This window comes from Suncus etruscus, chromosome 5, assembly GCF_024139225.1.
Source record: "Suncus etruscus isolate mSunEtr1 chromosome 5, mSunEtr1.pri.cur, whole genome shotgun sequence".
In the NCBI taxonomy this organism is placed as follows: domain Eukaryota; kingdom Metazoa; phylum Chordata; class Mammalia; order Eulipotyphla; family Soricidae; genus Suncus; species Suncus etruscus.
Genome location: NC_064852.1, coordinates 11331734 through 11359640, shown reverse-complemented (window position 1 = coordinate 11359640; position 27907 = coordinate 11331734). Strand labels below are relative to the sequence as shown.

Here is a 27907-nt window from a genome sequence, read left to right as displayed (position 1 = left end):
CTTGTCCTCTGGTGCCTCTCTGGAAGGAGCGGGCTGCTGAGGGCTGGGTCGTCAGGACGGCAGGCTCTGAGCTCAGGCCATCTGTCCCCAGAACACAGCCTCACACGAAGCTCCAGAGTGAAAGTGAGCCCCTGGTTGACGGGTTTCTTGCCACCTCAAGCTCACAAAGCTACTACCAAAGGGGAATAAGGAGAAGCGAGGGATGGAAAGGAGCCTCTCAGGAGGAGAAAGGCTGCGTCGAGAAGGCTTGGTTTTGGCTCAAGAGCGAAACGGCCTATGCATTTCCTACATGTCCCAGGGACTCTGACGGGAAACAGGGTCCTAGCCAACAGCCTCCTGACCCGAGTCCCCAACCTACCCTGGCTCCCCAATTCAGGGCAGACATAGGTGAGACAGGGAGTTCCCCACACCCTTGCAGCATGTGCAGCAGGGCTGGCAAATGAAACTAGGTCACTGGACACAAAGCCCAGCCTTTGTGGCATCACTGAGAGCCATGCTCAGCAGGTGCCAAGGGGCAGGTGCCCAGAGGCCTCAGGGCCAGCAGGTGCGCAGGCTCCTCTGAGGCACCTTTACATAAGCACACAGGGGAGGGTTCTTTGGGACCAGTCACATGAATGCAGCCTCCCTCCTACCCCCCATCTGATTTGGAAGGAGCAGCGGAGACCAGGTTACCTCCCTGCCACAGAAATGGAACTGTTGCCGAAAACTCGTTTCCAGACACAAACAAATGTAGAACTGTGAGAGACAGAAAACAAACAAGAGAGAAAAAGGTGACTCTGAATGCACTCAAGATCTTATCTGGAGTCTGGACCAAGGTAGCAGACGAGTAGAAACTGGGGACCTCGGGCCTATCATAGATGACACACTGAGGAGGCCGCAAAACCTGGAGCAGGGCTCTAAAGAGAGAATCCACGCTGATAAGGAAAGCAGGGAAACACCCAATTCAGAGAAGGAAGGAATGGGCCAGAACAATAATAGTGCAGCGAGGGGTAGCAATAATAGTGCAGCGAGGGGTAGCCAGCCCAGATTCAATCCCCGCATTCCATATGGTCCCCACAAAACCACACAGAGTCATTCCTGAGTGCAGAGCCAGGAGTAGCCCCTGAGCATCGCTGGGTGTGACCCAACTAGCAAAAACCAAAAACAGAGAAGGCAGGAAAAGAGAAAAAAAAACCTGACAAAACAACAAAAATGGAATGAAGAGCACAGTAGTCTGTTTGCATTCACTACTGATTACTTGAATATCCCTTGATTATAGAGATGATCAAATCAAAATAGCACTTAAATATTCCAATCAGAAGCCGATAGCTGGGGGCTGGGACAGCTCTGTGAGAGTGGCAGGCGGAATAACAAGCAGGAGTAGCTTTTGGCTAGGCAGGTTAGTTCATGCTAGTTTCAAACGTAAAGATATGGATAAATAATGACATGTATTGAAAGGATGGAAAGGAACAAACTATAAAAGCTGGAATGATATGTTAAGATAGATTTCAGAATTATGTATTTTACCAGAAACAAAGCAGAATGTTTCAAAATAAGAAAAAAATCACTTCATTAAAAAGAAGTCCAGGGGTCGGAGTGACAGCACAGCAGATAGGGCATTTGCATTGACACAGCTGACTCAGGTAGGATCCCTGGTATCCCATGTAGTCTCCTGAGCCTGCCAGGAGTAAATTCTGAGCACAGACTCAGGAGTAAGCCCGCTGGGTGTGGGCCAAAAATTAAAAAATAAGTGAACTACAGTAATAGTACAGCAGATAGAGCAGGGGTGGCGAACTAGTTCGACACAAAGAGCCAAAGCTTTAAACTGTGAGAGTCAGAGAGCCACACCACGCAGTGACCTGCCAAAACAGACAAGCACACAAAAGCATCTAACTTTTTTTTTTTTTGCTTTTTGGGCCACACCCGTTTGATGCTCAGGGGTTACTCCTGGCTCTGCGCTCAGAAATCGCCCCTGGCTTGGGGGAACCATATGAGACACTGGGGGATCGAACCACAGTCCTTCCTTGGCTAGCGCTTACAAGGCAGACACCTTACCTCTAGCGCCACCTCACCTCACCGGCCCCAAGCATCTAATTTTAACAATAATATATTAAACACATATTGCATTTTGCCATTTTGAGTGAGGGTAAAAATCCTGCAGTGATGGTGAGGGTGTGCTGCGTCCTCCACACTAAGAACTCACGGCAAGATGTGACATAACATGTGACACATAGGTCACCCCAGCTCGCTGGCCCATGCAGTTGTTTCCGAGGAATGGGAGACGGGATAACGCGCTCGGAGATCTCTCCTCAGAAGCAGCAGAACAAAATCCAAACTTGGCAAAGAGCCACAGTATACAAAATATTGATAAGAGGCAAAGAGCCGCATTCATTTTGGCCGAAGCCGGCGCGTGTTTGCCACCCCTGAGATAGAGGGTACTTTCCTTGCATTGCGCATACCTGAATTTAAATCTGGCATACCATATAATCCCTAGAGCCCACAAGGAGTGACTCCTGAGCACTGAGGAGTAGGGGAAAGGAAGAGGAAGAGGAGGATATAAATCTTAGACATACACAGTTTAAATAAACTATAAGAAATATAACCTGACATAACTAAATGAAGAAATGGGGCCAGAGCCATGGCACTAGCGGTAAGGCATCTGCCTTGCAAGTGCTAACCTAGGATAGACCGAGGTTCGATCCCCCAGCGTCCCATATGGCCCCCCAAGCAGGAGCAATTTCTGAGCGCACAGCAAGGAGTAACCTGAGTGTCACTCGGTATGCCCCCCACCCCCAACAACAACAACAAAACATGAAATGGAGAAATAATGCACAAGTAGGTCCGGGAGGTAGCTCAGAGGGTTGGAGCCAGGCCTGGCACTTTTGTGGGGCAGATTCTCGCCCTGGCACTGAGGAGACCCCCCTCCCTCCACAATTATATAAGCAGAGGTGGCTTCACACTTGGCTTCTAAGTGCCAGGAAAAGGAAAGAAGCTGGTGAGTCCTTACATGTGAGTAACTGACAACCAGACTGAACTGATCTTGATAAACACTAGTCCACACGACAGAATATTAACCCTCTCCTTCCAGAGCACTGGGACTTTCACCCAGAGGCCAAGTGCTGGCTTTCAAATAAGTGCATATTGTGATGAGGTAATTTCCTTCTTATCTGGGGGGTAGGGGGGCAATGCCAAGGACCGAACCCAGAGTTCCACATCATCGAGATGGGTTCTTGAACACTGAGCCCTGCCCCAAAGGGATACATATATTTCTAAAGGATTGAACTCAAGAGTATGTGCTTTTGGGGGGGGGGCACTCCTGGCTCAGCACTCAGGGATCACTCATGACAGGGCTCAGGAGACCATGTGGGGTTCCAGGGTTTGAACCCAAGCAGTAAAGTGCAAGGAAAGTGCCCTGTCTGCTATACTGTCTCTCTGGTCCCTGTCTATAGGTCACAATAGTGTCAAAAGAGATAGAAATGTTTCTGTGAAAAAGATCTAACTAGAACTAAACATGCAGAATCCAAAGTTGAAGACAAAATCACAGAATGGGAGGAAAATGAAAACACCCAAATGTGTGAATGCAGATGGAATCGTGTCTCAGAGCCGGCTTTAACTTTCAGTGCTTATTTTAGGAAAAGGAAAGGTACAAAACCACCGATCAAACCAACTTCCTCTTTCAGAAGCAAGCGAAAGAGCAAATTAAACAGAGCACATCATGACTGATTCTATGACACGTGAATAAGGAGACACCAGCAACTGCATGCCATTACAGTGGACCCTAGGATAAAAATGAAGCCATAAAAATGAGCACATGATGAATTAAAATTTGGATGCCTGTATACCTGGAAATAAACTTTAACGATCAAAACATTTCCTGCAAGGAAAATTCCAGTCCATGTGCCTTTGCTAGGGAACGAAAGTAAATGTTCAGTCCACAAATCATCCTACACAAAGCCCTTGTGAAAACAGTCAGCAGGTGCAAATCACTTTTAGGAGGCCAACACTCATCTCCAGTCCAGTGGGCCGGAGACATGGCCTAACATGGGGTTCATGATCTGTGTGAGGTCCTGGGTTTGGCATCCTGGCACCCACTGAAGTGGCCCAGCGAGCTTCTGGCACTGCCAGGGCAGAAGCAGCAGCAACGAAACAGACAAAAAACTTCCTATGTAGAAGGGGGAAAAGATGTGAGGATCCTCGGCGTGTCACTTCAGAAAAGGTGCAAATCCACATCACTTCAGAATCCTGTTGGGTTTTAGCGATGACTCAAAGGGAGGCCGAGAAGAGTGACTTGGAAAGGAAATCAAAGTTGAGCTGGAAAAAGTCCGTCTCCTCACAGGACAGCTGACATCATGCGGGAGGAGCCCGGTGTGAGGTGCCTGGGCCCAGGACAAGCTGTGTCACTTCTTTCACACAGGCTGGAAGCGTAAAGTCAATTGGACCACCAGTAACTCCTCTGAGTTATTTCCTCTTATGTTTCCCCTTGGGGGTGGGGAAGTGTGCACCCAGCAATTACTCCAGCAGTTTACCAGGGGTTACTCCTGGCTGGGTTCTGGGGATTCAACATGGGGTGCGTGCAGGACTTCCACTCACTGAGCTATTCCCCCACCCATCCATATTTCATCTTTATTCTACAAGAAGGAAAAATGGGGACTATCATCTCCTATATAAAAACAGAGGCTGTTTTGAAGATTTAACAGACAAAGCATTTGAGGTAGCACTTAGAACTGGGATGGGCTTAGTAAAAGTGAGCTGTTATGGATCCTATCCTATCCTGTTCTTCCCCAAGTGATGTCTTTGCTGTGTTATCCATCTCAGCTTCTAAGTTTGCACTTACTGTCGACACTATGTGGAAGCAGATAAAGTCTTTCAGCCAGATGAACCTGAGTTGGTTCTTGACTCTGCTTCTTCCTGGGTCACTTGGTCTCTCTAGTCTCAAATTTCATGGTGCTTAACAAAAAGTCCATATCCATAGACTTAAAAATGGTTTCTATCAATTTCCTGCCCATCACTTAGGTCATCAGTTAATAGAATTCAGTTTCAGATATATTTTTCACTCAGATACTGGGAACATAACTGAGTTCTTTGACTACTTTATTAGGGTAAGATAACTTGCAAAAATGTTTCCACCAGGAATTAGGGCCATAGCACAGCAGGTAGGATGTTTACCTTGCACAAGATCGACCCTGGTTCAGTCCCCAGAAACCCATGTGGTCCTCCAAGCCTGCCAGGGGTGAGCAGAGCCAGGAGTAACCCAGGAACAATGCCAAGTGTGGCCCCAAAAAACCAAACCAAACTAAAAGGCTTCAACTGTTGCAGGGGTCTCAAACTCAATTTACCTGGGGGCCGCAGGAGGCAAAGTCAGGGTGATCCTTGAGTGCAAAGTCAGTAGTAAGCCTTGAACATTGGGGGTGTGTGACCCAAACAACTAAAACAAAATAAAATAAAAAGATTCCTCTAGGGCAGGGCCACAAAATGTTGTACGGAGGGCCGTTTGCGACCAGCGGGCCGCAAGTTTGAGACCCCTGCTTTAGGGTGAGGTTTCAAGAACGTGATGTTTATAATCTCCTTTGTTCTTTAATCTGTTTTTTTTGTTTGTTTGTTTGTTTGCGAGCCGTACCTGGAGATGCCAGGGACCTTCTTGGTGCTGGATCACGTCTAAGTACCCACAAGCAGACCATGCACTCAGTCCGTGTCCTCTCTGGCCAAGATCTAGATCTGCCTTTAACTCATAGAACATCAGTGTTGGTTGCTGGCCCATCTGCTTAGAGGACAAAGCACCTCCAAGTACAGACCCACCTGAATTTGAGCGTGAGTGCCTCCAAAGCTAAGTTCACTAGCTGCCCAGTCTCGTTTATTTTTTCTTTTAAATACACTCTTTACTTGAATGACTGTGAGATACAGTTACAAAGTTGTTCAAAATTGGGATTCAGTCATACAATGTCCAAACACCCTTTACCAGTGCATATTGCCTGCCCCCAACATCCCTAGTGTCCCTCCTGCCTGCCCTCCTCCCTGCCTCTGTGGCATTTTTCTTCTCTTTCTTGCTTTCTTTTCCTTTTTAGATACTGGTTTGACACATTATTACTAACAGAGTATCATGCCTATCACTCTACCTCCTTTCAGCCCCCAGTTCTTGTCCAGACCATCATTCCCACTATCTTTATCATAGTGGTCCTTTCTCTGCCCTAACTGTATTGCCCCACTCTGTGTGACAAACTTTCTACCATGGACTGGTCCTCCTGACTCTGATTCTCTTTCCTTTCCAACCTCCATCCCTAGATGCTGTGCAGTGGACCCACGTACACCTCCTCCCTCATTCTTGGGGTACAAACACCTACATAGCGGAACAGCAGCTCACTGGGTCCTGTGGAGAGGAAGGGGGGCAGACTGGGGCCTTGCCACTGAGGAAACTCAACTCTGACCCACAGGTGGTCTACAAGCAGAAGCACTGCGGCCATTGGGTTCCAGCTCAGGCTCCTGAAATACTCGAAAAATGAAAACAGGTAGATGGCTCCAGGCACCTAAACAGAGTCGCTGATCGGGAAACTACCACTGTCTGTTTGTTCTCCTTTGCTGGTGGTGATTCTAGATAAGCCAAATTATACAATTTTTAACTATACTTTGGGGCACAGCTATTCCACCTCCCACCATTTTAAAGGACAGGCATCCAAGTCGAGCTGAGAAAAAAGCAGAGTAACTGTTATTGCACTCTAGGTCTGGTCAAAGTTTTCCACTCTGTTCTTGTTATTAAAAAAAAGCCACAAGGAGCAGTGCACACCAGCACTGAGAGAAACACCACCTCTCCTCTCCATCAGACACACGAGCCACTTTGAGACAAGAGTGGAAGCACAGCATTTCAAGGAAACACACTTGCTTCCCACATTTTCATACTTCCAACCCTGCAGAATATGTCTGGTACGCTCGCTCACTCTTCAGGCCTGACGGTTTCATCAGGTGACGAGCATGTCCTGCTCTCACCCGAGGCCTTTCCAGACCTGGAAGCAGACTCCCCTCCACCTGGGGCCTGGCAGCCTCCACCCACTCCCCGAGCCCTCCACCCAACAGGGGAACCCTGACACACCCTCGCTCCTCCAGCTCCAATCCAGTAGGAGCTGCCACCTGCCCTTCCCCCACCCCACACATGGCACCATTGGTGGGCAGAGGTTAAGAGGGGCAGGACAGGAGCCAAGAGCAAGGCAAGCACCCTTTATACTCTGACCCAAGTTTTCAGGGTTATCAAAACTCTCAACTCATCTAAGACGACCCTAGGACGGCAGGCTCCTCAAAAAGACTGAAATGAAGAAAGCTTGGGTGACAGACTCACTCAACTTGAAGAACACTGATGCAAACATTAAAGAAAGGTGTTTAACTGGAAAGAAAGGCACCCAGGTTAGAGAAGCAGGTACCATAGCACAGAGGAGGAAGCTAAAAACTGTTGGTATTCTTGGGGACAAAACAGAAGGCAAGAAGAGGTAACAGAAAGAGATGTAAAAAAATGAAAGAAAATATCAAGTATTTAATGGACACTCTAAGAAGAGGAATAACCTGTGTGTCACAGGAATTCCAGAAAAGAGAGGAAAAAAGAGTGGAAAGGAGTGGCCAGTAGAAGAGCTACTAGCTGAAATCATCTCCAGTGAGGGAGGGAGGGCTGTGCCATAGGTCCCAGGAGATCAACACCAAGACACAGTCATCGGAACGGCAAGAACCGAAGAGAGATCAGAGAGATCAGAGAAATAAAACCTCAAGTATAAGGGAAAAGGAAAAACTCCATAACAACGGATCTTTCACTGGAAACCCTACAAACAAGGAGGGTTTTTTGGGGCCACACCCAACAGTGCTCTGGGCTTATTCCTGGCTCTGCAAGCAGGGTCAATTCCTGACCATGCTTGGGGGATCATAGGGATGCCAGAGACTGAACCTGGGTCAGATCAGCAGTGTGTCAGGCCAGTGATCTTCACCTGTGCTCCGGTCGAGGAGAGGGTGCTGCTTCAACCTGGAGTGTGCTTTCCTGCTGGGCTGTCATTCACAGTGGAGGGAGGGATCAAAGTGTTCTGAGACAAACAAGAACTGAAGACATTTGCTACATCTCAACCAAGAGAGGAATGCCAAATGGCTACCTGGAAAACCAAGGCAAGGGACAAGGGACAGCTACAGAAGCTAATGCATGAGCTTTGCATGCAAGAGGCCTGGGCTCATCCCCACCCTGTACTGTAGGGAAATATAGGCACTGCAGGACAGACTCCAGAGAACCAGAGAGATCCCAAAAGACCATCAGGAGTGATGCAAAAATAGGGTGTGGGGAGAAGTGCAATTAGGCAGGGAAGGGTCCACTGTGACAATAATAGTTGGAAAAGAGCACTCTGGACCAAGAGTATAAAAGGATAGGAAGTGACATGCACAATAGCCCTCAATAACAATACTGCAAACCACATTGTCTAAAAGGAAATAGACAGACAGACACAGACAAAGACTGAGAAAAAAGACAATGAGAGAAGAGAGAGAAGTGTCTGTTGGGAGAGCGGGAAGGAAACTAGGGATATTGGACTAGGAAACGTGCACTGGTGAAGGGTGCTGGACATTGTATGACTGAAAATCATGACCAGCTTTGTAATTACGTCTCTAGTGATGATTCAATTAAAAAAAGAAAGATGGCTGATGTCCTTCCTGATCTGATTTAAGGGTGCCTCAGCTTCACTCCCTGTGAAAATGTGGGCTAGTGTCTGGTTGCCAGTGATGAGAAATGGATGCCAACATCAGGATGATCATGAGCCCTCTGTGATGAGGATTTCCATCTATCTGCACTAAGAGAAGCCTTGTTTACATATAGACTGATGCACATATGTGTAATGAATGCATGCAGCCTCTAGAAAAGTGGTTTCATGTGATGCTATAATATCTTGGCACACATTCAAATTTTTAAATATACCAGCACTATCAGAAAGCAATGATGCTCTGGGGGAGGGGGCTGGGTCATACCCAGCAGTGCCTAAGGGTTACTCCTAGATCTGCTCTCAGAAATCATTCCTGGCAGCACTCGAGGGTTGAATCTGGACTGGTCACTTGAAGGCAAGTGCCATATCTGCTGCACTATCATCTCTCTGGCCCCGAACAGTGACACTCTTAACATTCTTTTTTCTGTGTGACATGTTTGTTGTCATGTTACTGTGGCTTACTGCTATTTTTTTTTTTTGTTTGTTTTTTTCGGACCACACCCGTTTGATGCTCAGGGGTTACTCCTGGCTAAGCGCTCAGAAATTGCCCCTGGCTTGGGGGCACCATATGGGACGCCGGGGGATCGAACCGTGGTCCTTCCTTGGCTAGCGCTTGCAAGAAGGCAGACACCTTACCTCTAGCGCCACCTCGCCGGCCCCAGCTTACTGCTATTTTTAATTAGGAAAAAAACTCAGGCCAGAGTCAGGTAAGTCTTACTCAGGTAAGTCTTCTGCTTTGCCGGCGCTAGCCTAGGACAGACTGCGGTTCAATCCCCCGACGTCCCATATGGTCCCCTAAGCCAGGAGCAATTTCTGAGCGAATAGCCAGAAGTAACCCCTGAGCGTCACTGGATATGACACAAAAAAACAAAAACAAACAAAAAAAAAAAAAAAAAAAGAAAAAAGAAAAAAAAACCTTATGCTCAGGGCTAGAGACATTGGACAAGAGGCAGGACTTGACTTGCATGCAATTGATGCAGCTTTATCTCCAACACCACATAGAGTCCCCTGGGTACTGCCAGGAGTGGTTCAAACCTATCAAAAGGCACAAACCAACCAACTGACCGAAAAGAACCTAAGCTTTAGCTCTAGGAAAATCCAACTGAATATGTTCAAGAAAAGTTTAATTTCGGAGCCGGAGAGATAGTATGAAGATAGGGCGTTTGCCTTGTATGCAGAAGGACGGTGGATATGGTCCCCCGAGCCTGCCAGGCGCGATTTCTGAGTGTAAAGCCAGGAGTAGGCCCAGAGCACTGCTGGGTATGACCCAAAAAAACAAAAAAATATCTTGGCACACATTCAAAAACAAAAACAAAACAGAAAAAGAAAAGTTAAATTTCAAGGGCCCGGAGAGATAGCACAGCGGCGTTTGCCTTGCAAGCAGCCGATCCAGGACCAAAGGTGGTTGGTTCGAATCCCGGTGTCCCATATGGTCCCCCGTGCCTGCCAGGAGCTATTTCTGAGCAGACAGCCAGGAGTAACCCCTGAGCACCGCTGGGTGTGGCCCAAAAACAAAAAACAAAAAAAATTTTTTTCAATAGATACATTTTGGTTTCTTTTTGTAAAATTATGAAGATATATGGTTTGTCTTTACCGATTTAAATAATGAGCTTCTAGATTTGGTGCTAAGAGAAGCTGTGTACAATGAAATTCAGACTAGACATACAAAAATTCTGCATCTATGTACAAAAAGTAAGGATACTGATCAATACAAGTAGGTGAGAAGGCTGGAGAAGATGAATCAGAAAATGGTCTGAGCCTGATCCCAGTGCTGCTGTGTGTCCCACACAGACAGGAAAGTGACTTCTGCCAAGTTTTTACTAAGAACATCGTTTTTCCAGTCAAATCTGATGTCAAATTATCGAGGCTTCTCCCTAAACATGCCCTGGGACTCTGAATTACCAGTCATGCCTACCATCTTATGATGTAATTTCCCTTTCCACCTTGAGCAAAAAGGATTCAATTTTCTCCTAACAGAAGAGGACAGGAAAGAGGTGCCAGTTGGGCAGGGCTCTGGGCCCCTGATGCTCTGCTGGCGAAAAAGCAGCCCTGCAAGTATACAGTGGTGGTAAGGGACTCATTCTCAATAAGACAAGGACACAAGGTTTCTACTGATTGAATTTATATTTGAAAACTAAATTATCATACTTATTCTTTTTTGTTAGTATATAGAGATACTGACATCTCATGATGCATGCACAAAGCTTATATACTGTTGCCTTGCTGTCTTATTGCAATACAAATACTTAACAAAAATGTCACCTTGTCAAGTTTGTAGTCTGAAGGGGATAAGTCTATGTCAGAAAGTCCCCGATAAATTCTCAGCAGCCTGATTTCTATAGCTCTAGCACCTTAGGAAATCACTGAGCAGAAAAGTAATCTGAAGAACCAGCTAAGCCTAAAGAAATCTATGTTGAGGGTGAATGAAGCACAGGAATAGGCTCAATATATTTTGATCTAGTGTGAAAAAGTTTTCCTAGAAGACAACTTCCATGCTTCTCCATTTCCTTATTGGTGAGAGAATTATTGGTAGAGCAGTGTTCAGGTCAAACGCGCATGGCCCACAAAGCCAACAATTCTTCATCACCAGCTTTGTTCGAAATATGTGTGTCAGCCTCTGACCCACTGCCATGAATTAAGAGTGTAGTTGTCAGGGATGCTCATAGTACAGAAAACGAATGAACTGTCAGGCGAGGCCTCATCTGTGAATTCTAAAGATTAGGAAAAGTGAAGAAAAACAGAACATCTGCCAACAGAAACTACATGTCAAATAACAAGTCACTGAGGCTTTATTGGGGGATCAGCTGTGCTTACTCAATAGGCATATAAACAGAACGAAATCTCGGTGGCTTAGGGTGCAGTGAAGGAATTATCCTGACTAAATGCTACAGCCAATTGTTAGAGCCAAAAGGTTTTTCATCAAGCGATGGCAGCAAAGGAGACAAAGGATTACATTTACAATCCCTGAGATAAGGAAGGTTTAGTAAAATAGATGAAGACCCTAAAAGGAGAGGAGAGGAGGAGAGTACTACTGACGGGGCAAGTTGAATTCTAAGGAGTGCACGTGGGTACCTAACGAGGCAATCAAGACTCAGTTTTAAGGGGAAAGACAAGCGCTCCCATCCCACCTAATCTTGCACGCTTGTTCGACTTACGTTATCCAGGTCCTTCCGCAGAGCGATCTTGCTGGTAACCAGCTCATGGGCCAAGTCATCATTTTCCTGTTCCAACCTCATGTTCGCTTCCTGTAGACGCCTATTTTCCCTCTATAGGGTAGAAAGAACCCAATTATAAACCCAAGAAAATCAGGAGGAAATGATTTTCTTAGAACCAATTTCTATTTAAAAACAAATGACTGAGTCCAAGCTGGAAGATATGATGGTCCTACTGTTGTTACTAATCAAAATTTTGTTTACTTTCCATAAAGAAATAATTAACAGATTCAAGGGACCTTGTCCAACAAGTACTTTTTATTAACTGTGACGAAAGGCTGCTGAACTGTAAACAAACCAGGCACTTGGCTTAAAGCAAAAAAGAAATCTTGCCTTTTTATATGCCAACTCCAACCAAAACTCGAACCCAGAAACTGAATTTTAATAAGAACTCATAAATTACATGAACAAAATGCTAGAACATTCCAGGATCTAGATTAAAAATGAATCAAACTTGAGGGCTGATAGGACATTTGCCTTGCATATGGCTAACTGAGATTGATCCTAGGTACCCCAGATCTCTGGCATCTCACATGTTCCCCAGTCCACCAGGAGTAATTCTTGAGCACAGAGCCAAGATTAACCCCGGTGCACTCCCAGCTGTGTCCCAAAATGAAAAACAAACAAAAAACTAACCTCGAATCGCTCAATGGGATCTTCTTGTTGGGCTTGCTGTTCCCTCATGGTGTGATATTCTTTCTCATATTTTTTCAACTTCTTCTGACTGATCTGTAGGGTAAAGCACACACAGAGAGACTGAAGGAGTCCCAGAATGGCTGGAAATGTGGTAAAAGTGCAAGCTTGAGATCTGGCACTACAGAAACACAAACAGTCTGAAAGAGCAGTGGGTTCCTTACACCCTCGGCTGACCTGGACATCTCCAGCCACTATGTAAATAAATAGTGTTTCCTGTTTAGGGAGGGGAATCGTCAAGAGTGCGGCACAAAGCCAACGTCCAAAAATCTTACTCAATGACTTTATCAGATATAAAGGGTTGGGGTTATTTGGTTCCTTAAGGTTTTATGTTGAGGGCAGGACTGCTAGTATAACAGGTAGGTAGGGTGCTTGCCTTACATATGGCCAATCCAGGTTCCATTCTGGCACTCCATCTAGGCCCTGAACTCACCAGGAGTGATTCCTGAATGCAGGGCCAGGAGTAAGCCAGGTGTGGTCCCAAATGAAAAAGATTTTACTGTTAGAATGAATACCCTACAATTAGCCCCACCAGCAGGATTCTGGGCCTTTCTTTCATCAACACTCAACATTCCGTTTAGTCCTGGAGTGGGGTAAGGATTGTGGAACACCAGGGATCAAATCTCTTGCAAGTAGAGCATAATATATAGGAAGTCCCAGGAACATGTTAAATTTAAAGAAATAAATCTATCCCTCCTCTCTCCCCAAAGTGTCAACAGTTATCACTATACCACTGACTTGCAATTCCAACTTTTGCGCCCAATTCCAGATAATCCAGAATTTGAGAGTTAGTTTCATCTAACCCTCCCCTCCCTGATTTTGTGTGTGAGGAATTCCAGACCCTAGCCAAGGTCAGGGTTCACAGTGCCTCAGAGTTTGCAACTCCTGCTCATTGCTCCAACTTGTGCACGTGATACCTGCCCCACTAAGATGTTTCCAGGTCTGCCTCAGTCCAGACTCACTCCTGAGCCTGGCTGCCGGCCAAGGAGAGGCCACCAGGAGCACAGCAGTCAGCAGAGGGGTGTCAGTTAAACACTGCAGCAAGAGCAGAACAGCTTTAAACCTAGCTCTTTTGTGGTTTAAGGGTAATGTCACAGTATGAGTCGCTAAGTGATTTACTCCAAAAAGCACCTAAATAAAGTGTCTATGTGATCAGATCAGACAACATATAAGCAATCCTAACAGATCAATCACTGGGGACCTGAAAATAAATGAGGCTTGCCAGCCTCGAGCACTTCCTGCTAGTGTTCTAGGCTAATATTAGGCTGCGGAAGTGGGGAGGAGGCTCCCCCTAGGGCTGGCTGAAGAGAAATCTGACAAATCTGCACATCTGCAAGATGCCTCAATACTTTATTCTCATGTTTGGGGTGAGGAGGAATGGATACGCCTCAGCCTGTGAATACCATTTTCGAAGGATCATTATAAAGTAATTCCGTCCACCACTTGTAATTATTCTAAGCATCTTGCTCTTAGAGCAGGATGATTCCCTCTTGGCATTCTGTTGTTTTATTTCCCCCTCTCGGCATTCTAACAGCAGCTAGTGAAAAGTGAGTATCTGACAGTTAATGCCAGGCCCTTCACTCGAATGCTCCTTTTGTTCTTCCACAATCAACCAAAAACAACTCTGTGTACAAAGGGTTCACAGCTCACCCCGACTTTCTGGCACATACCAGAGCCAATTCGTTCAGGATGCATTTCAGCACAGATGCCCTGCAAAGAGCCTGTCACCCAGCTGGGGCAGCAGGAGTGAAAAATAGTGACATAAGCCTGCCTTGAGACTGAGCCCAGGGCAGGGCAGGGCACCTCTCAGTCTGCTGCCCCCTCCCCCACTAATGTCTTTTCACGTACTATGGTTGTCCCTTGGCAGATTATGCTCATAAGTGCCTGCTAAATGAGAAAGATTTCCCCTCTTATCTTGTGGACTTTTTCTTCTGGAGGAGGGGAAAAGCAACCCAAGTGAAAAGATATCACAAATGTGGTCTGTGCTTGGACAACCTCACACCCACGCACACCGATTTCTTTCAGATTAGCACTCCCAACATCACTTCTTTAGTGAAGTTCTTTCCCTGACACCCCCTTTTTCTATCAAGCCCAGATACAGGATATTCTCATAGCACCATTTCAGTTCCTACACAACACTGATCCTGTTCAAAATTATTTATGTGCTTGGTTACTTGCCACCCCACCAGGAAACAGCGCACCCCCCCCCTTTCTGGTTTAGCACCTTATCTCCAGAGTCAAAACTCACTGCTTAGGACATAACAGAGACTCAATAATCAGACAGTGAAAAAATCAAAACTAAAGGGTTTCCTAGCTAACATTTTGCTATTGGTGATGCAATTTGAGTTGATAAACCACATTCAAATGTGAACCATACATAAGTGGTCCGTACTGGCTTCATCAAGACAATAATGTAGCAGGAGGATCCAACAGTTGAGTCCTATTATGTATGGATGGTGCTCTTTGCTAGAAAACAGTGATGCAAAGCGGTCGACTTTCAAAATTCACAAGGGTGATAGTTCTTACTGTGAAACTTCTAACGTGTGGGGCACAATAAACATAAGAATACTGATAGTTAATGCTAAGACCTTATCAATAGAACAGTGGTTGAACATGTACCTTCCATGTGGCCTACCTAGCTTCAATCCTCAGCATCTCAAACCCGAGTGAACCCTGAGCTCAGAGCCAGAAGGAAGCCCAGAGCAATCCTGAGTGTGTCCCCAAAATAAGAAAAGCAAAATAAAATAAAATAAACCTTAATGAACAAAGAAATAGACCTGGAGGTCCAGAGCAATAGTACAGTGTGTAGGGTGCTTGCCTACACAGGTTCAATCTCTGATCCTCTTTGCCCACCTGAAGTAAACCTTGAGCATTGCTGAGTGTCCCCCCATATGTCAGAAATAAAACTAAAGAAAACAAAGACACGTTCTCAATCTTAAAAGTCCAAAGTTCATTTTGCTGGCTCTGAGTTACACAAAAAACATTCTTTTGGAATTTGGGATTGGAAAACCTCTGTAATCTCACACCCACTTTGGCTATCTCTTATCAGGTAGCTGTGGAAATCAAAACTGCACACACAGAAGTACTTAAAATCTGTTCCTTAAAAATGTACTTTCAGGGGCCAGAGTGATTAGCACACATTCAAAAAATGCATTTGCATTGCATGCAGTCAACCCAGGCCGACTCGGGACCATATGGGATGCTGGGGATCGAACTGGGGATGGCTGCATGCAGAGCCAGAAGTAAATGCTGAGCATTGCCAGGTGTCCCCTTCCCCCCCAAAAAAAGTACTTTCAGGAGTGAAAAGTAATTTCCAGTGATGAGATTGAGCCTGCAAGTCTATCTATTCAACCCACTGCCGTTAGTACAGTTTCTTAGGGAAACAAGCATTAAAATGTCACTACGACTCATGATGCTCATCCTGCCCTCACCCCAAAAAACCACCAGTCCTCTAATAAGAGACCCCAATTCTTCCCCACTAACAAAGTAGTCTACATACCACTTCAGAGGGCTCAGGGGCTTCCTGAAGCCCATCTAGAGCCCCCAGGTAAGGAACTTTGAATTACAGAAGATGGAGGCTTAGAACGTGCCAGTTTAGAGATTTGGGTGGAATCACAAATCTAGTCCAAAATACCGTCTGGGATCATTCATTGGACTGTGCAATGCCAGTGTTATCTGCCCTGGGAGGCTTACCCTTACTCAATATTTGCACCCAATCATAACCTTCCAAACACACAGAAAGGGAATAAGAATAGATGAGGACTTGGGTGTTCATGTTTGTAGGTTGGAACAATCAAGAAAGTCCTCATGGTGCTTATATATTGATAATAAAAAGGCGTTTTTCTTTCTTTTAAAGAATGTCCTTGTGTTCCTGGACCAATTATTGGTCCTGTAGATTGGACCAATCAAGCAAGCAAGCAAGTCCTGGTGCTGTGAGTGACTGGTTATGGCCAAGCTCCACCAATCTACTCTAATCTAAGTCTAGGCTCTCAGCTTCCTCAACCTTGAAGTTCCCACAGCTTCCTATAAATTCTCTTCTAAAAGGAATAACATATAAAATACGCATTATGAAAAGACTGGTGGAAGAATGTCCGGCAAACCAGGCCTCTCTCCAACAAATTCTGGATTTCTTCCTGAAGCAGAGAAAAAGGCTGTCCTCAACATGTGCGGCAAACAAGAAACCATTTAAATCAACTCCATTTCATGAGGAAGAATAGGAAATAGAAGCTGATTCCTGGATTTGGCTTAACAAACGTCTTGGATAGTAAAATGGAAGGTTTAACCTCAGTTCTGCAGGGCAGGGTTGAAGGATGCTATATGGGTCAAAGGTAATTTGATACGCTGGGAAATCCAACCTCCCAGAGCCTTATTCTAAACAAAGAAATATGACACAAGTCCACCTTCCTTTTCTTAGAATGCCTATGGCGAAGGCTGTTTTTCAGTGTAAGAAACTGAATTAAAGGAACCTGAAACTTACAAAGTTCTCAGAGAACTTAATAGTTCTCTACCTACTAGTTTATTTCATCCTTGAGTCAACATTCTGATAAAGACAAAGAAGGATCATCCTGTTCTCTTACTGATGGGGAATTGAGCCTGTCAGGTCAAGTGTTTTGTCTAGCATCACGGGCTCAGCTTAAATGCAGTAACAGGAAAGAATGCAAATTGGAGTTAATTCTAGTTTACTTTTTCTTCTTTTGTAGTTTTGGATCCCATCCAGCGGTGCTCAGGGCTTATTTGAAAGTACTGTGCCAGCCATCTAACCCAGGATGAGTGCAAGAAAGGCCTTGCCCACAGCACTCTCTCTGGCTGGGAATCCTAGTTTCCGATTCACCCTTGCAGCATGCTCCCTATTGAACACAGCCCTTGGCACAAAAGAAAATCCGTGTTTGTCGTGCTAGAAATGACCTAAAAAAAGCTGCTGCCTTGGAAAGAGAGTCTGAAAGATGATGGCAATGATGATCTGAGGAGCAGTAGCACCCTGAAATATCACTTTTCCTATATGCAAGAAACGAATGGGAAGATTAATTCAGGAAGCCTGGCGTCCAAAAGAATGAAATACCTTAAGAATAAAATTAACTGGGGTCGTGAGAATAAAATTACTAAGCTTCTAGAATGAAAATATAAAACACTGCTATAAGACATGAGAGACTGAACAGAACTATGATCAGAACAAGATGGGAAGAGATGGGAAGTTGGTGCACACTGATGGCAGAAAGAATTAATACAGTGAAAATAGGCGCTTTACCAAAAGCAACAGACAAACTCAATGCCATCCAAATCAATATTCCAATAACACACTTTAAATGAATGTATTTTTAAAAATGGTAAGGCATAAATAAAATCATTAAAGACCTTAAATAGCTAAAGCAATCGAGAGGGAGGTGCTTCCTGTGACCTGAGGTCAATCTATATTATAAAGCAACAGTAATTAAAACTGTATCTTGGGGGCCGGACAGATAGCATGGAGGCAGGGCATTTGCCTCTCATGTAGAAAAACAATAGTTCGAGTCTCGGCTTCCCATATGGTCCCCCGAGCCTGCCAGGAGCGATTTCTGAGCACAGAGTCAGGAGTAATCCCGGAGCGCTGCTGGTTGTGACCCCCTAAAACAGGGGTCTCAAACTCAATTTACCTGGGTTCCACAGGAGGTAAAGTCGGGGTGATCCTTGAGTACAAAGTCAGTAGTAAGCCTTGAACATTGGGGGCCGGAGGTGACCCAAACAACTAAAACGAAACAAAACAAAATTCCTCTAGGGCAGGGCCACAAAATGTTGTACGGAGGGCCGCAAACGGCCCGGGCCTCGAGTTTGAGACTCCTGCCCTAAAAAAATACAAAACAAAAACGAAAAACTGTATCTTGGGGCTGGAGTGGTAACAAAGTGGGTAGGGCATTTGCCTTGCATGTGGCCAACTCAAGGTTCGATCCTCAGCATCCTGAACCCGCCAGGAAACAGCCAGGTGTGATTCCTAAGTACAGAAGTTATCCTTGCAATGTGTGGCCCAAAACCCAAACCAAACCAATACTATTAATATTAAAATATTAACAAATATAATATTAATTAATAAATATGACATAGTAATATATAATCAATATAATGTATTAATACTTTTACAATAAAAAACAGACTAAAGAAAATAAAAAGACACCACAGTCGATAGGGCATTTGCCCAGTCTGCAGTTGACTGGGTTCAATCCCTAGCATCTCTTAAGTTCCCTGAGCCTACCAGGAATAACTTCTAAGTGCACAGCCAGGAGTAACCCCTAAGTGCTGCTGGGTGTGGCCCCAAAACTAAACAAACGCATGAATTAGTAAAAGAGAAACAAACCCACAAGTGTAGTTTATGACAAAGGATCTGCACATAAATTTGAGAAATAAAAATAATTAAAAAATATATTCAGGGCCCGGAGAGATAGCACAGCGGCATTTGCCTTGCAAGCAGCCGATCCAGGTCCAAAGGTGGTTGGTTCGAATCCCAGTGTCCCATCTGGTCCCCCGTGCCTGCCAGGAGTTATTTCTGAGCAGACAGCCAGGAGTAACCCCTGAGCACTACCAGGTGTGGCCCAAAAACCAAAAAAAAAAAAAAACAAAAAAACAAACAAACAAACAAAAAAAAAAACCAAACCAAAAAAAAAACAAAAAAATATATATTCAGGAAAAAAAGGCATTCAGTAAAACTGAAAAACAAAAACAAAAAACCTACACACAAAAGAATCCCCATGGGGTCCAGAGTGATAGAGCACAGTGGGTAAAGCATTTGACTTGTATGTGGCTGATTTGGGTTCAATTTCCGGCATCCCTGAGTACTGCCAGGAGTAACCTCTGAAAGCAGTGAAAGGAGAAACCCCAGAGCATAACCAAAAATTTACAAAAGGGGTCCTGGACAATAGCACAGCAGGTAGGGCGTTTGTTTTGCACTCAGCTGACCCAGATTTAACCCCTGGTATCCCAAATGGGCTCTCGAGTCTGCCAGGTGTGATTTCTGAGCACAGAGCCAGGAGTAATCCCTAAGCACTGCTGGGTGTAGCCAAAAAATAAACCAGAAACAAAACAAAAAACCCAACATCACCACCACCACCACCACCGAAATATAAAAGAACGCATCCCTGTTTCCTTTCTTTCCCTTAAAGTCTTCTCTGAGTTTGTCTATTCAAAAAAATATATACAGGATACTCTAACCATATCTATAAAAACTGACCTGGGGGCCCGGAGAGATAGCACAGTGGCGTTTGCCTTGCAAGCAGCCGATCCAGGACCAAAGGGGGTTGGTTCGAATCCCAGTGTCCCATATGGTCCCCCGCGCCTGCCAGGAACTATTTCTGAGCAGACAGCCAGGAGTAACCCCTGAGCAATGCCGGGTGTGGCCCAAAAACCAAAAAAAAAAAAAAAAAAAAACTGACCTGGGATGGATGAAAGATCTAGATCTAATCTCTGAAATCTTAACGGAATCAGAAGAAAACACAGGTTATGTCCCATACTTTGAAAATATGATCCTAACTACATGAGAAATGAAAGCAAAGACAAACAACTGGGACTGCAGAAGACTGAAAACCTTTTGTACAACAAAAGAAAATATTAACAGAGAATAACAGTTTACACATTCAATAGGGAGTTAATAGCCGAGGTCTACAAAAATATATAATTTTACAATGCTCAGAGAAACCCCTGAGCATAAAACCGAAACTATAAAATTTAGGGGCCAGAGTGACAGCACAGCAGGTAAGGCCTTGAACATGGCTAACCTGGGTTCAAGTCCCAGCATCCCTTATGGTCACTGGAGCCTGTCAGGAGTAACTTCTGAGAGTAGAGCCAGGAATAACTCCTGAGTGCCTTTGGGTGTGCCCCCGCTCCCAAAAAAAAACCCCAAGAAAACATAAGCATAAACAACCCAATTCAACCACAAAAGCATATCATCCGGTAAGAAAAGCAGGGAAAAGATCTCAATAGACACTTCTTTGAAAAAGATACACAGAGGGCTGGGGAAGGAGTATGGAGCTAAGACACTTGGGTGTGCATCTTGCTGGTTCTTTTGGATCCTTGGCACCATAGATGGTCCCCTAAGCACGACCTGGGGTCACTCCTGAGCTCAGACCCAGGAACAGTCCATGAACATAACAAAGTATTCCTACACATACACACAAATACAAAATATACAGATAATCAAGAGGTATAAAAAGATGTGACAGTGCAATGAGTAGAGCACTTGCCTTGCCTGTGGTCAGTGTGGGTTAGATTCGCTGTATCCCACTCAGTCCCCTGAGCCCTCCAGGAGTGCTCCCTGAGCACATAGCCAGAAGAAAGCACTGAGAACTGCCAGTGTGGCCCCAAAATAAAAACAAAAAGGATGCTTATCAACACTATCAGGGCAATGCAGATGCAGTAAAACATGACCTCACACCATAGAAAAGGGCTTATATGAAAAAGCACAAGTATGGGGCCGGCGAGGTGGCACTAGAGGTAAGGTGTCTGCCTTGCAAGCGCTAGCCAAGGATCAGGACCGTGGTTCGATCCCCCGGCGTCCCATATGGTCCCTCCAAGCCAGGGGCAATTTCTGAGCCTTAGCCAGGAGTAACCCCTGAGCATTAAATGTGTGTGGCCCGAAAAACCAAAAAAAAAAAAAAAAAAAAAAGCACAAGTATTGGAAAGGGGGATGAATGAGAAAGGGGAATCCTCCTATGGGAGGGTGGATTGTGAACCTGTACAGGCACCAGGAAAACAGTTTGCAGCTGCCTCAGCAAAACAAACAGCTACAGTGAGAGTCTGTATTCCGACTTCTGAACATCTATCTGAAAACTACAAGAGAGGGGGGGGGAGAGAGAACATTAACGCTTCTATCCACCCCTACCCCCAGCACTCAATGCAGCATTATTTGCAATTGGTGAAACATGAAAACAACTGAGTGTCTTGTACCACTGGCATTTTATATCAACATGCATGTATATATACACACACATAATGATATTAAGTTACAAAAAGATATAAATTTGATTTTCATAGAAAAGTAAGGAGCTTACAGAGGGGATATGTGAAACAAAGTAAGTCAGAAGGACAAAGACAGGCACTGGATCATTTTATACCATGTGTACAATATGAACTGACAGAATAAAACAGAACCAAAATAAGCTGGGAGGAGGGTGGAGAGAGAGGAAGAGGGAGAGGGAGAGAGGGGGAGAGGGGGGGGAGAGAGAGAGAAAGAAGCGGGGGGACAGGAGAACTTGCCTCTTACTTGCCTTGAATGAGGCCAACCATGGTTCCATCCCACAGTGACTCTGGTTCCCTAACACCACCAGGGGGGCCACTCCTGAGCATAGAGCCAAGAACAGACCTTAGTACTGCTGGGAAGGTTCTAAATACATAGAATCTAGACCCTAAGAGCAATAGAGCAACCTGCCTTATACTCGACTGGCCTGGGATTGATCCCTGGCATCCCATAGGTCACCCCGATCCCCAAGCCCAGCCAGCCAAGAGTGGTATCAGTCCAAATATCAAGAACCAAAGAAAAAAGACCAGTGGTCACTGACAACAGAGCTGGGATTGCCACAGCAGAAAGGGCATGAGAAGCTGAAGAAAAGGAGAGAATATAAAGGAAGATGGTGGGCTTTGTTCAGGAAAGAAAGCAGGTTATTTTCTGCTTTACAACTGTTGCTTCAAATTGCCCTGGTTGCCAGAGGGAGAGCCGGAATGAGACCAGTGCAACTGCCAGGTTTCCAGTCAAAACTACTTGAAACATATCAGCAACACAGCATTTTCTTAGCCTTTTGATTTAATTTAGGCAGCCTCAAACTCCCTCCCAGATCACTAGAGAGAAGAAGGCAATCTGGTTCTGCGATTAGCATGCTTTTCTAAGCCTGAGCAGGTAACAACCAAAGCGAAATATTTAAGGTCATGTTACACTTACAACAAATGACAAAATTTAGGAGTCACTGCAGAGAAATAGAGTAGCCACTAAGAAATTTCCTGTCAACATCCAATTCTGTTTTTTTTTTGGGGGGGGGGGGGTTGGTTTTGGGGCCAGTGATGCTCAGGGGTTACTCCTCACTATGCACTCAGAAATCGCTCCAGGCTTGGGGGACCATATGGGACGCCCAGGGATCAAACCATGGTCCATCCTGGGTCAGCCGTGTGCAAGGCAAAAATCCAATTCTGAGAGATAGGAAGAAAAGCCAACGAACAAAAACTATAGTCCAGCCTAGTTGGACAGTATTAGGCATGTAAAGCCTCAACTCAGACATAGATGCTTCTACTCTAATATAGCTTATGATGTTGAAAAGATCCTAAGAATTGGAGCTAGGGATGTAGCTCAAGTGCTAGAGCTTATGCCACGGCTATGAGAGGCCCTGGCTTTAAGCCCTAGTATCGCTGAGTGTAGCCCCCATAACTAACAAGAAAATCTTAAGAGTTCAAAGATTTCTCTCTTCAAAGACACAGTTAGGATAATTACATCTCCAAAGTATGTCTGTGCTCACTCTGAACGTCTTTAGTCATTCAAAATGATAGGATGATGAAAGGGCTATTCACTTTATCCTAGAGCAATCCATTTCAAATGAAATTCTTTTTAGGTCTTCTGCATTAGGTCACTGGTCCCCAGAGAAAGTGAAATTCAGAGAGCAGTTGAGTGCAGATAGATGCTATTAAAGTTGAGATGAGGAGAAGGTCTGATTCTCAAATATAAATCAGTTACATAATAAACTAAGGCCAAAGGGAAATAATAATAATAATAATAATAATAATAATAATAATAATAATAATAATAATAATAATAATAAAAAGAGGAAAGTTAGGCAAATAAAGGCAGAAAGATTTAATAAGGAAAGGAAGGCAGGCCTTGTGGCATTTTTTTTTGAGTAGCAACTCCATCTTGTGGCCATTTCCAGGAGCCACACACCAGTCCTGACTTCCCTTTGCAGTAAGAAGAGGCCAAGGCCTGAGTGAAAAGCACTAATGTGGAGTCAGAAGCTTGAATTCCACCAGGATACTTCTCCATCTAGGCGGCAAGTCTCTTGATTTCTATAAGCCTCAGTTTCTATTACGTGATTTGCCCGTAGACTATGAGATGCTAATAAAAAGCCCTAAAAATCACTGATAATCGTAAACATAAAATAATTATTAAAACTATGCTGTAAAGAAAAAATGACAACAAAAATAGGTTGGTGGTGTTTTTTTTCGGGGTGGGGGGGGCAGAAAAAAGTTTTACTTAAGATTATAAAAAGATGGGGCCAGAGAGATAGCATGGAGGTAAGGCGTTTGCCTTTCATGCAGAAGGTCATCAGTTAGAATTCCAGCATCCCATATGGTCCCCCGATCCTGCCAGGAACAATTTCTGAGCGTGGAGCCAGGAGTAGCCCCTGAGCGCTGCTGGGTGTGACCCAAAAACCAAAAATAAATAAATAAATAAAAAGATTATAAAAAGATAAATATCTTACTTTTGAAATTGAGATATCAGTTTACAATGAACCCACTAAAATTGTTTTTATAATTGCTGACTTACTCCAGTAAATCCCTCTGCCAGTGAGTAGGTTTACTATCTGAACTGGAGAGGCAAAGTAGTTTCATGCCAATCTTAGTTTTCCATCATCAGGAAGTACAATTTAAAAAAAAACATGCCAATGTTGAAAAACAAAGAACAATGGAATGGGGTTTTTAATACAACAGAGCCACTGCAGGCATGCTATCTAAGTCCTACACAAGTCCCAACGGTTAGTTTTCCAACAATTCACACAGTAAGTAGCCCCTTTTCCATACATAAAGAAGGAAATGAAGTCCCAGGTACTTATATACACTTTCTGTCCAGACCACAAGCAATAGAGACCCCTGCGTGTGATCCATGCAGTGGAAGTTATGACTGAGCTGGTGGATAATTTTCTTATTCTGAGCTGGCAAATATCGGAAATGAGGTTCTGTAGAGAACAACCTCAACAACTGCCTTCTGCCTCCTTCATGTTTTATGGGTTTAAGTTTTACTGCCACTAATGATCTCTCACTAAAACCAACACACCACATCCAACCTGGAGGCAGAAAAATCTCAGTCTCTGTCTGGTGAGTCTAGAGACTGTCGCAAGCTGTGAGCCAATTTTGTGAAATTGTGTCTCACCCTCAACCACATGAGGGGAACTTGTCTGCAAGAAAAACTGAGTCGTGCACTGATATAAAAGGGCTGGGAGGAATGACTTGGCTATCTACAAAAGTTGTGCTGGAGAGCCTTGTTGGCCTTAGCTCCCTGAAAAAAACAGGTAAGCTGAGGGGGATAAAAGAAAGGAAAAAGAGGACATTCAATATTTGTTTATAACTAAGTCTTTAGCTAATGAAAACCCTGAAGATTTTCGATTATAAACAAAGGTTTATTTTTTAGGGGTGAGTAAACAGGCCATAGTCAGCTCTGTCATTGGTTGTTCACTGCAATTTATATATAGGTCAACTACAAATCTTTATATAGGTTACCTAGTACCTGGTAATTCAAGGTACTATATGTGCAGTGCAGAAGAAGGAACCAGGGATGGCTGCATACAGGGCAAGAACCTTCATCCTTGTACTCTCTTCCCTCAACAGGGAATACTATTCCTTTTTTTTTTTTTTTGTGGGGTGAGGTGGTGTTTGTGCCATATCTGGCAGTGCTCAAGGGTCTCTCTGGCTGGACTATTCTTACGTCCTGTTTCAATGATTCTTTCTCCTAAAATAAAGCACTTTGCAGAAGAGAAACAACACATTCAATTCATTCACTCATCTAACCAATATTCATATGCTGAAACTGCTCTTAGGCTGGGGATTCAGAAGATAGAAACGATTGCAGTCTTAATTCTTATTCCAGGAGATAGGTAGATAATGTTATTAATGTGAGGAAAATAAGATGGGGCAAGGAAGAATGTAAGGAGAATGCTGCTACTTTGGACACTATTAACTAGCCCCCCTCCCCAACACATATAAACTTGCATGACATGTGAGTCTGAATGAGATGATCTGAGAAACAGATTGAGACAAGCTAGAGTAACGTCCGAGGGGTGAGTATACTTGGCATGGTAAAGAACAGCACAAAGGCTGCAGTACCCAAAGTAAAAAGAGTGAAAAAGGAAGTGAGAAACGAGACAGCCAGAGACCAGATCACTTAAGTCAGGTCATAAAAGGTCAAGGCAACTCTAAATATTCTTTTAATTTATATTTATTTTTTGGATTTTGGGCCACACCTAGCACTGCTCAGGGATTACTCCTGGCAGGCTCAGGGGATCAGGTGGGATCCAGGGGATCATACCCAGGTTGGCAGAGTGCAAGACAAGCGCCTTACCCACTGTGCTATCTCTCCCCATTGTGCTAATAGCCCCGGCCCCAAAAGCTAGCATTTCTTGAATTAATTACCAGGTATTATAGTAAGCTAAATATAGATTTGTAGATAACCTATAATATACGTCTAATATACGTAGTTAATCTTCACCCAGAAAAACAACAGAAGTATCTGGAACATGTCAAGTTATCATTTCACATCAGTCATAGTATCTGAAATATTTTAACATATTAAGTTACCTAATGATCATTTTAATTTTTAGCTCTATTCTGTTTTAAAATTTAATTTTCTTTCTTTCCTTTTTTTTTAAGTAAAAAAATAAACAATTTTTATTTGAAAATCCAGAGAAAGGGAGAGGAGAAAGAGAGTAATGGGATTCAGAGCTTGTCAAGAGGAGAGCCCCTGGCCACCACCCCGCAGAAAGTAGCGAAGTGCACAACTCTGGAGGGGAGAGGCAGAGGCGGAACCATGTGCTCGGCACATGAGGCATACATGCCAAGTTCTTTTCTTTATCTCAAATCCCCCATTCACTTTCTATTGCAATGGCTATTGTTTCTTAGGCTGTACATATACTTTTCTGTTTTTCTTTTCACCAACAGGGTCCTCATTCCAAAGTCCTCTGTGGACTGTGTAGAAGTTTAGTGTCAGCTGCCCCTTTACAGGGGTCCGAGTATGTCTGTGTGAGTTCCAATATCTTACTACTTAATCATGGCCCCAAGGTCCTCAGACCTACTGCTTTATCAGTTCAGACACACACTAGCAGTGAATTACCTTGTTTTGGACACCAGAATATTTCTGTTTCTTTCAAGTATATCCTTCCTTTCTTTTTCTGTTTTTGTTTGTTTGTTTGTTTGTTTGTTTTTTGTTTTTGTTTTTTTGGGCCGTACCTAGTGGCACTCAGGGTTTACTCCTGGCAGGCTCCAGGCACCAAATGGAGTGCTGGAGATTGAACTTGGGTTGGCCACGTGCAAGGCAAGTGTTCTATCCACTGTACAATCATTCTAGCTCTAAAATATTCTTGGATCATATTTTATTTAGTGGATCTCAGTGCTTAGAGAAGGGTAGCCTGCACTAAATTTAATCCGGCATTTATAACTGAACCAACAGTATGTTAATGTTATTTTTTTATGAAGAAATTGTGCCTTAAAGGAAATGAACAGAGGGACCGGAGAGATAGCACAGCGGTAAGGCATTTGCCTTGCATGCAGAAGGATGGTGGTTTGAATCCTGGCATTCCATATGGTCCCCCGAGCCTGCCAGGGGCAATTTCTGAGTGTAGAGCCAGGAGTAGCCCGAGCGCTGCTGGGTGTGACCCAAAACAAAACAAAAACAAAAAAAAGGATAATGAACAGGGCCAAAGGACAGCACAGCGGGAAGGACATTTGCCTTGTACATGACTGACCCGGTTGGATCCCTGGCAAGAGTACTTCTTTTGTTTGTTTGTTTTGGGGGGCCACACCCATTTGACGCTCAGAAGTTACTCCTGGCTATGCGCTCAGAAATGGCCCCTGGCTTGGGGGGGGGACCATATGGGACACTGGGGGATCAAACTGCGGTCCGTCCTATGCTAGCGCTTGCAAGGCAGACACCTTACTTCTAGCGCCACCTTCCTGGCCCCTGGCAAGAGTAATTCTTGAGTGCAGAGCCAGGTGTAACCCCTAAGAACCACAAGGTGTAACCCCTAAGAACCACAAGGTGTGTACCTCCCCCCAATAAGAGAGATGAACATCAAATTCAAATCTTTCTCAAGATTCAAATTCAAATTTGAATTCAATTCAATTCAAATTCAGATCTCTCTGGGTCTTTATTTGCTCTATATAGAAGCTTCTTCCCCACCACACCTGTCCCGGCAGATTAAATTAAATAATCAGGAGTCATACAAAGTAAACACGACAGTCTTTTCTGTACCCTAGAAAAGTCAGACCATAGCCATTTTGTCTATGTGTCTATGTGTGCCTCGAACCCCAAATAATACCAAATTCCCTCAATTTTCCTTTCGAAAACAAAACATCAGAACATGGACCTAACAAGAAAGAACCTAG

General features: G+C 44.3%; 1 protein-coding gene across 3 annotated transcripts in view; it reads right to left on the bottom strand.

The window, feature by feature from the left end:
- The window catches only part of RABGAP1 (RAB GTPase activating protein 1), a 175560-nt gene that overhangs the window by 8459 nt on the left and 139194 nt on the right, over positions 1-27907 (bottom strand). For all 3 annotated transcript variants that reach the window (XM_049774125.1, XM_049774126.1, XM_049774127.1), the window contains 2 exons: positions 12539-12631; positions 11846-11956 (listed from right to left, as the gene is read on the bottom strand). In XM_049774125.1, coding sequence (XP_049630082.1) covers positions 11846-11956; positions 12539-12631 — 204 coding nt within the window. The remainder of the gene's footprint in view (positions 1-11845; positions 11957-12538; positions 12632-27907) is intronic.